Below are 9,587 nucleotides of genomic sequence, written 5' to 3'. Positions count from 1 at the left end.
AAAAAAAAAAAAAAAAAAAGAAAGAAAAGTAGGAGAAGACAATATTGTCAAATATGTCCTTAACATTGACATTTGAGGCACTCCCAGAGAAGAGAAAATGTTGAAGTAAGGAATCCTGAAAAATGACTGAGATAAGAAGAGGCTGAGGATGAAAGAGCACCACAGAGAGGAATGGACGGGAACCAGGTAAAATGAAAGCAGATGCTGAGGAACATCTTCCTGTGGCCAGTAACTCTTTTTATTGTCTGTAACTCTAGAAACTCTACCTGTTTCGCTTGAAAGAACCTTACCATGATCTTTGATCTTACTAAATCTTCATTAATAAACTAGTTAAAGTACTGTTTTCTCTTACTCCAGAAATTCTGTGACAGAAAAGAACCAACATCCACCATCTTTCCCTGTTTTTTGTTTGTTTGTTTTCATTTTTGTTTTGAGACAGGGTCTCATTCTGCAGCCCAGGCTAGAGTACAATGGCGTGATCACGGTTCACTGCAGGCTTGACTTCCCACCTCAACATCCTGGGCTCAGGAACTCCTAGGCTCAGTAATCTTCCCACTCCAGCCTCCCTAAGTGCTGAGATTACAGGCATGAGCCACTACAACTGTCCCTTCCCTGTTTTCTTAAAGCAGTTCCTATGGCAAAGTAGCAAAGTAGTAAGTTTAGCCATTGTACATATAGTACATTGCACATATAGTAAGTTTAGCCAAGTGTACATATTTAACAATCCAGAATACATATGTAGGACTCCTTAACTCTTTTCTCAAAAAGAAAAAAGAAAGAAGGAAAGAAAATGTCTCCGAGGGCTCTATACGGTTGGTGCAAATTAGAAAGTGATTCTTATGACTTCCTGAGTAATATTAAAAAAAAACATCAGTGGCCAGGCACGGTGGCTCACGCCTGTGATCCCAGCTCTTTGGGAGGCTGAGGCAGGTGGATCACAAGGTCAGGAGATTGAGATCATCCTGGCCAACATGGTGAAATCCTGTCTCTACTAAAAATACGAAAATTAGCAGGCATGGTGGTGCACGCCTGTAGTCCAAGCTACTCGACAGGTTGAGGCAGGAGAATTGCTTGAACCTGGGAGGCGGAGGCTGCAGTGAGCTGAGATCATGCCACTGCACTCCAGCTCCAGCCTGGCAAGAGAGTGAGACTCCGTCTTAAAAGAAAACCAAAAGTTGGTATAGCAACCTTAAAAAGCAACTTGACAAACTGAAATTAAAAAATGCATATAAACTTACAGGCCAGCAATTCCACTTCTGGATATATTCCTTACATAAATTTTCATGTGTAAGTATACATAAATATATTTATTGCACAGAATTATTATAATAGCAAATAACTGTTAACTGTGAATCTGAGAATGAATAAACTATGGTATCATATATTGACATACAACACAACTAAATTGAATGAATTAGATCTCTAAGTATCAAGCTTGATAGATTTACGAAAGATAAGAATTGAGAGAAAAATTAAGCAAAATGGAAAATAATACATGTGGTAGGCAGTACAATATCAACTGTATAAAATGAAAATCACATGCAAAATAAAATACAGCCTATTTTATAATCTTAAAATTTACATTTTGCTAACAAGTATTCTTGATTTTCATACAAATTTCTGTTGTTTTCCTGTATGACTGTCCCATCACATTTCTAATGCTATGAAGGATGTTCACAACACAACTCCTAATTCATTAAAAGCTCTGGTTATTCCATTAAGCTTTCTTCTTCTCGTGTTCTATGAACTTCCCCTAGAAGTAGCTTAGTGCATGTAGGGGAAGCACTACATTAGTGAATACAGAGTACTTCTTAGAAGGATTTATGGAAACTTTGGAAATATTCTTTATGTAAGGTTGTTAGCTATCTTAGAATTGCGTGGAAGTTAAAAGGAGAAAAGCATAAAAATTTTCCAGTCCAGACGTTATGCTCTTCTTTCTCATAAGAAAATTTCATAATGATTCCTGTATATAGTGCTTTCTCTTTGCTCAGGTACCAGTGACCAATATAGTATCAATATAGACAAAGCCAACCACTGACTCACTATTTGCCAGGCACTATGCTAAGGATTTTAGATGACACTGAATTCTCCTCTAAATTCAAAAAGATTCCATTATTAATCCCATTTAACAGATAAAATAGCAGAGACCCAGCAGAGATGAAGAAACCTGTCTTAGAAAGTATCAGAGTCAAAAATTCTAACATGGCTCTTACTGACACCAATCATTTTGCATATTGCCTTCTATATTAATCCATTTTCATGGTGCTGATAAAGAAATACCCAAGACTGGGTAATTTACAAAAGAAGGAGGTTATTGGACTTACAGTTCCACATTGGCTGGGGAGGCCTGACAATCACGGCAGAAGGTAAACAGGGGCAAGTCACATCTTATGTGGATGGCAGCAGGCAAATAAAAGGGCTTATGCAGGGCAACACTCGTTTTTAAAACCATCAGGTCTGGTGAGGCCCATTTGCTTTCAGGAGAACAGCAAGGGAAAGAGATGTCCCCATAATTCAATCATTTCCCACAGGGTCCCTCCCATAACGTGGGAATTATGAGAGCTACGAGATTTGGGTGGACACACAGAGCCAAATCATATCACCTTCTAAAAACTACTTTTCCTTTCATAATATTGTTACCAAAACTGACCAATGCATCTTATTTTCCTGTGATTACTGTCCTCCTAAAAAATTCAAGTTTATCACTATGACTATATGCTACAAAACAGTTTCATCTAACTTATTTCTACCTCCATCCACAAATAAATAAGACACTTAACACCTCAGAATATATTTTCTGCCACAGATCTAGCACTTATACCTGTTCTCAATGTAGGCAGCACCATAGAAAGCTTGGTGGGATTTTTTTTTTTAATTGTATTTGGGCTCTGGGGTACATATGCACGTTTTGAATATATATGTTTGCATATCTAGTTGCTACAAATGCTAGATAAAATTTAAATGAATACTTTTTGGTATATCTAAGATCAAACTCTACAGAATGTATTATCCATTCCAGCTATCTATGCATAATTTTAATTTAGTCCCTACTATGTGCCAGATCTCTGCATATATATGTTAGTTTTAACCCTGTGTGATATGCATTATTCTCTCCACTGTATACATGAAAAAATGATGAGTTAGAAGTATTAAACAACTCACCCAGAGGGACAAGAAGCAAGCTGAAATCCAGCACTTGAAACTATACCTACTTCTCTTTAAACACTATATATCCATTGACCGGGCAGAAGACAGAAATAGTCCTTACCGTCTGGGCTGATTCCAATTGCTGTATGCTGTGTTTGGAAGTTCACTTTCTTCGCCCTCTCCCTCTTCTCGCTCTGGTAATTCTGGAATGTCTCTGGTTAAAGAATTATACAATGAGTACCCCCAAATCCTAGTAAAATATGCAAGATTACCTTATATGTACTCTACTGTTGGTTTAGCTAAAAATGCAGGACTACTCTATATTTTCACCATATGTGGCAATCAGCATAAAATATTTTTACATCAGGAGGAAACAAAAACCTAACCAAACAAAATTAAAACCTTGCATTAGAATCAACTTATCCTAGTTGAACACTTAGAGTTGAACACTAAGATTCCTGTCCAGTCTGTTTCTTTCCTGATGAAACATGGGAAAATAAGGGAAAGGAATAGGAAAAATGGAATAAATACCAGGTTTGTAAAGAAAATCCATTGAACAAGCATTTCTTAAATTTCTATAATGTGCAAGAAGCTAGAAGCACCATGTAGGTTGTAAGCATGTATGCACAGCCCTGACCCCTGTCCTGAAGCAATTTCTCATCAAGTTTGCCAAGAGTTCAGTATCTCTTTTCCTAAGGATGGACCAATGCTTTTCTTTCAATTTTTGAAAAGTTAAGTGAAATGCTTATGGTCCAGCTTCACCCCATCCAGAGGGCCAAGACACAGAATACTTCTTAAGAGAAGCAGTTTACAAGACATCTGTGTTCAAGGTTACTCTTGAACATTTCTGCTATATTTCTGTAGCAATTTAGATTTTGCCATATGGAAACATGTGACAAAATGTGTCCAATCTACTGATTGACTGTAAAGAAAATATACAATAACAATATCAAGAAATATTTTGTTTAGTCCAAAGGAATACTTTGTGTCAATAAATGACACTGCTAAGATAATAGAAGATGGTTAAACTGATTATGGACTGTCACTAGGCTGTTGGTAAAAATTGGATTTCTAAAGAAACACGTCCACATATTCTGCTTAAAGCAGAGAAGGCTATAAAAATTTTGATTCAATAAATGTTTTCAGTTAGTATTTATAGAAATTGAAGAATCAAAAGAAAGTATGTAAAATTATGGCCATTCTCCCCTGACAGGAATACTGAACTCTCTCAAATGATATAATATTCAGACTTCAAGATCAGAAGTCATCTATTCCAATCATCCATCTGAGCTTGAATGCACTTTGCAACATTTCTGGCAAGCAAATGTCCAGGCACTCCTAGAATGTCTCATTTTTTCTTGGAATGTTAAGTTTTTGTTTTTAAACTGTCAGAATAAAATGTACAGGCTATAGGTCCTACCCGTTGGTTTTGTGTTTTGAGTTTCCCTCAAGTGCAATTAAAGAAAAGGCTCTGAAAGAGACTAGGGTTCCTAGAGTCTAAACCTGACAGTAGGGTAGGGCTGGTAGGAAAAGCTTCAAGAGGGAGATCCTAAAAATGTTATCAAAGAGTTGACACAGAAATTGTAAAAATGAAATCTTCATCCAGAAGATGCAAGGGAGAGAGGTAAAAACTAGGCCTAACCTTCTGGAAGCACAACAGGAGAGAATATGATGAAGAAAACAGAGTTAGACAACACACAAGAATCAGAACCTAGAAAGAGTCCTTAAAATATTCAGTGATAGCCAAGGTATTGGGGGAGGTCTTTAGTCCTAAAGTCTAAGCAGTGGGAGCTACTCAGAAACGCTCTAGCCACATTGCATCTTGCTTCTTCCTTTTTAGATATAAGACAAATATCCAGAATAATCTAATCCAAGGGCCCCAGTCTCTTCAGATTATTCTATAATCTTGAATCTTTTTGCTAACCCAAATATGCTCATCTACATGTGCTGATTTTTGTTTACTCATGTTAGAGTGTCAGGGACTCAAGGTTCATATCTTCCTGCATGCACTCAGCCAAGAAAGAAGACAATCAACTACTTTTCTGCTGTATTAAACCACTGAGTACCAACAAGATTTTATCAACTATCATAACTAGATCTCTTTATATCTTCATATATGTACCAGGTAAAGTAACTGGCAGAAAGTCACATAGTAATGCAGCATAATTGAGATTTGGATTGAGATCATCTTACCATAAAACCTGAGTTCTTAACTGCCATGCTATGCTGCCACATATTTTTATATGGCACATGCTTTGTAGACTTCTGCAATTCCTTCTTTGGATCCAATGGTAAGAACATGGAGTCTGCTTACATTCTACGCTTGGCTGTGGCATTTATTAGTTGTGGGAAAGTTACTGAACCTTTCTCTGCTGCAGATTCTTCTACCAAAAATGCAGATCCCTTAGTTCTATTTTAAGCATTCTGGTATCAATAGAAAATATACTTTCTCTGCAGTGAAGCAGCTAGTTAGAGCATAGAACAATCCAGGCTATACGCTTTTCTGTGCTTGGAGGAAGCACATTGCTCAAAGTGGCTTTCTTCCTAATAGCTTGTGAGTATTTTAAGGCCTTAGAACTTAACAGGACTAAGATGTTACCTGGTGTTTTCTTTAAGTCATGTGACACACATTTCAGAGGGACATTGAAATAATTGACTTTACCAGTTTGACAGGATGCACTGGGAAACTATAATCAACTCACGCCACTAACCCTACAATGGAAATCCTGGAGGGTGGCTGACCTTCGCGCAGTGTAAAGTAAACACAGTTGCCTCCCCTATCCCTCGTATTTTTGGGTCCCACATCCATGGATTAAACTAACAGCAGACCAAAAATATTTGAGAAAAAAAAATAGATGGCTGCATCTGTACTGAACATGTACTGACTTTTTTTCTTGTCATTATTAAAAAAAGAAAACCACAGTATAATCACTACTTACATAGCCTTACACTGTATTAGGTATTATAAGTAATCTAGAGATGATTTGAAGTATATGGGAGAATGTACGGAGGCTATATGTGAATACTGTGCCATTTTGTATAAAGGATTGAGCATCTGTGGATTTTGGTACCCATGGGGAGTCCTGAAACGAATCCCCAACAGATACTGAGGGACAATTATACTCCTTTTCCCATAATATTCATGAGGCACCAACGACCATGCCATTCCTTCCCTTTATTATACAAATAACGTACCTTCCCCTTCTCTGACACTTTCTATATTCTGTGGCCATGTGTAATTTGCTGAGGAAGCAGCAAAGATCATAATGAATGCAATGTCACCGGAGACCATAGTGTTCTAGGACGTTCTGACATCCTCTAAAGAATAGTAGAACATGGCCGGGGATGGTGGCTCATGCCTGTAATACCAGCACTTTGGGAGGCTGATGTGAGGGGGTGGGGGATCACAAGGTAAGGAGTTCAAGACCAGCCTGGCCAAAATGGTGAAACTCCGTCTCTACTAAAAACGCAAAATATTAGCTGGGCATGGTGGCTGGTGCCTATAATCCCAGCTACTCAGAAGCCTGAGGCAGGAGAGTCCCTTGAACCTAGGAGGCGGACGTTGCAGTGAGCCAAGATCATACCATTGCGCTCCAGCCTGCTCAACAAGAGCAAAGCTCCATCTCAAAAAAAAAAAAAAGAATGGTAGAACTCTTCTGAGAAGACCTCAAAGTGCTTGCAAGGCCATTTCTGCTCTACCACATGCTTACAAGAAACTTAGTACTCAGTTACCAGCACAACTGAAAAACACAGGCCCACAACTGAGAGTGTAAAATGGTACATTCTTCATGGAAAAGCAATATGACATTATTTATCTCCCTGATCTTGACTCAGTCAGCAGCAGCATCAAAACCCAGTTCTTGCCTTTCCTAAGAAAAAAGAAAATGTTCCCTATATTATTTAAAGGCTCTTAATACACTGTATATCAAGCGCCTTTAAAAAGCCAAACATCATTTCCTAACATGTATACATGCTAACAGGTTCAGCTCAACATTCTCCAAAAGAGTAAGAAAATTACGATTTAAAATGTTTCTGGTCTAGGCATGGTGGTGCACACCTGTGAATCCCAGCACTTTGGGAGGCCAAAGTGGGCAGATGGCTTAAGCTCAGGAGTTTGAGACCAGCCAAAGCAACGTGAGCAAACCCTATCTCTACAAAAAATACAAAAATTAGCCCAATGTGGTGGCACACACCTATAATCCCAGCTACCTGGGAGGCTGAGATAGGAGGCTGCATTAACCCAGGAGGTAGAGGCTGAAGTGAACCATGATGGCACCACTGTACTCTAGCCTGAGCAAGAGTGAGACTCTGCCTTGAAAAAGAAAAAAAAAGTTTCTGAATTTGTATGCATGTTAATAAAAGAATAAATAACATTTCTAAAGATGTTTGATAATATTTATGAAAAAGTAAAAACATCATAAAATTTCTTAGGTTCTAAGAAATTAATGAAATGATACTCATTTGGGGCAAATTATCAAAACTTAGCATGTTAAAAGTGCTACATTGTGTGGTAGAATTAAATACTATTCTACTGATTTGAATGTTTATATATTTCTCAAATTTTCCATACTATATAATAATTAGTTACATAATTGAGGGTAAGGGAAGAATATTTTTTAAAATCTTGAAAGAGGAAAAGGATTCAGGCTTTTTCTTTGTTCTAGTTCTCCTGACTCTGAATTCTAAATCCTCTACAACTTGCTATATCATTTATTGTATCAAATTTAATGTTTCACTCACCTGCCAGTGTATGAAGAAAAAATGTCCAATGCCATCATTCTTCCCGATTGTCGTCCCAAGCTTATTTTGAACTCTTCCAAGTGTTCTGCAGGCACATAAGTAATTCTGGAACAAAACAGAATCCATGAAAGTGAAGGGAAACAATGTTTTGCCTAGCTGTTAGAAAAAGTTTCTAAAATAAAGGAAACAAGTCATACTGCCTCTTTCTCCCTACTTTTTCACACAACTCATTTAATCAATATATTCAGCAGAGTCCAAACTTCAACAGGATAAAGTATTCCATGGGGAAAATAACAACAGAAACTAAGTTTTTAAATGCTGTGATTAACTATGTGTTTACCAATCATCATGCGGGGAAGGAAAACAGAATTATTTATACTGTCAAACGAAAAGGCTAACAACCATTTTTTTTTTAATTAGGAAGATATATAAATCCCTAGAACAATGATTGTCAGTAATAACAATAATTTTGTTCAAAGATTTCTGGGTTCTCTAGCAGAAACAAATTAGGTTTACTCTGTTGAAATGCTAAATATCACAAATTACTTTACATCTTTCTATAAATACATAATTAATTCTAGAGATTAACAAGTATTATCAATAATTATGTTAGCACTATTAAGTTATGAACTCTCAAGTCTAAAGTATGAGATTAAACCATTTGAGTTTATGGAAAGGCTTTTACTAATTTGTAACAATTTTTAAAAATTCACTTTGGTCTCAAAGTAAAGACTACAATTTACACGTGAATGGCCATTTACTAATTCAACAAGTACTGACTGAATGCCTATTAGGTGGAAGACACTATGCCAGATGCTGACTACTGCTGTAATGTTTAGAAACTGATATATGAAAACTCAAGTTTACGGCTGTCCTGTAAGGCTTCTTACATAGTGGATACAGTTTAAGTAAGCTGTTTCAAGAAATTCAAATTAATGAATAGTAACATAAGAGAAATACTGAATCAACTCAATGCAGCACTTTTGTGCAACAACAAAAAAATTAGAAATCACAAAGGTTATTAAATCATCTCTCCATAATATATCTGTTATAATAATAAGTATACAAAGCCTCAGCACTGGAGGGCAAAGATAAAAAGATTGTCTTTTATGTTATAACAAAATAAAAATTACACCAATGTCATAATTTACTGAATGAGTATACATAATTTCAAATATATTGACATTCTATAGAAAGCATTCACTCTTTCACTTCAAAGTGTGAGGTCACTTGGGTTTGGAGTCGGAAGACACAGTTCTGCTATCATGCAGAATGTCATGGGGTAAATCACCACCGCTGAACCTCTATACCCTCTACCACAAAAAGGATGTCACTTTTGTGAAGCTACTGTAAACTGAGAAGCACAATCCAAATGTAAGTCAGTGCTCTCACAGATCATCAGCTTTCTTGGTCATACTGATCACTTGGGCAGAATACATGGAGGCTTCATGACACTTTTACCTCAAAGGTCAAAAAATGAAGCAGAAAGTACAGATCAATGGATTTAAGACTAAGCTGGGTGAAAAAGTTACATTTTAATTCTGGCCCTAATTAGCTTATTCATCTATAAAGACACCTTCTCTAAGGTGCTACAAAAATATTTGGCACAGCAAATCTGCTTTTATGCCTTCAAACAATACATTATGTCAGGAAAGAAGACTGATTATATTTTAAATGATGAAAAAATAAAATAAAGATAA

General features: G+C 36.7%; 1 protein-coding gene across 1 annotated transcript in view; it reads right to left on the bottom strand.

Annotated features, from left to right (window-relative positions):
* Positions 1 to 9,587, bottom strand: part of MPDZ (multiple PDZ domain crumbs cell polarity complex component) — a 165,833-nt gene that overhangs the window by 47,832 nt on the left and 108,414 nt on the right. Inside the window, exons 23-24 of the mRNA XM_037734472.1 lie at positions 7,888 to 7,992; positions 3,269 to 3,361 (exon numbers count right to left, since the gene is read on the bottom strand). Coding sequence (XP_037590400.1) covers positions 3,269 to 3,361; positions 7,888 to 7,992 — 198 coding nt within the window. The remainder of the gene's footprint in view (positions 1 to 3,268; positions 3,362 to 7,887; positions 7,993 to 9,587) is intronic.

The sequence above is a fragment of the Cebus imitator genome, unplaced genomic scaffold (assembly GCF_001604975.1).
Source record: "Cebus imitator isolate Cc_AM_T3 unplaced genomic scaffold, Cebus_imitator-1.0 Scaffold624, whole genome shotgun sequence".
NCBI lineage: Eukaryota > Metazoa > Chordata > Mammalia > Primates > Cebidae > Cebus > Cebus imitator.
The sequence above is the reverse complement of the archived record's forward strand: the minus strand, read 5'-3'. Positions and strand labels throughout refer to the sequence as shown.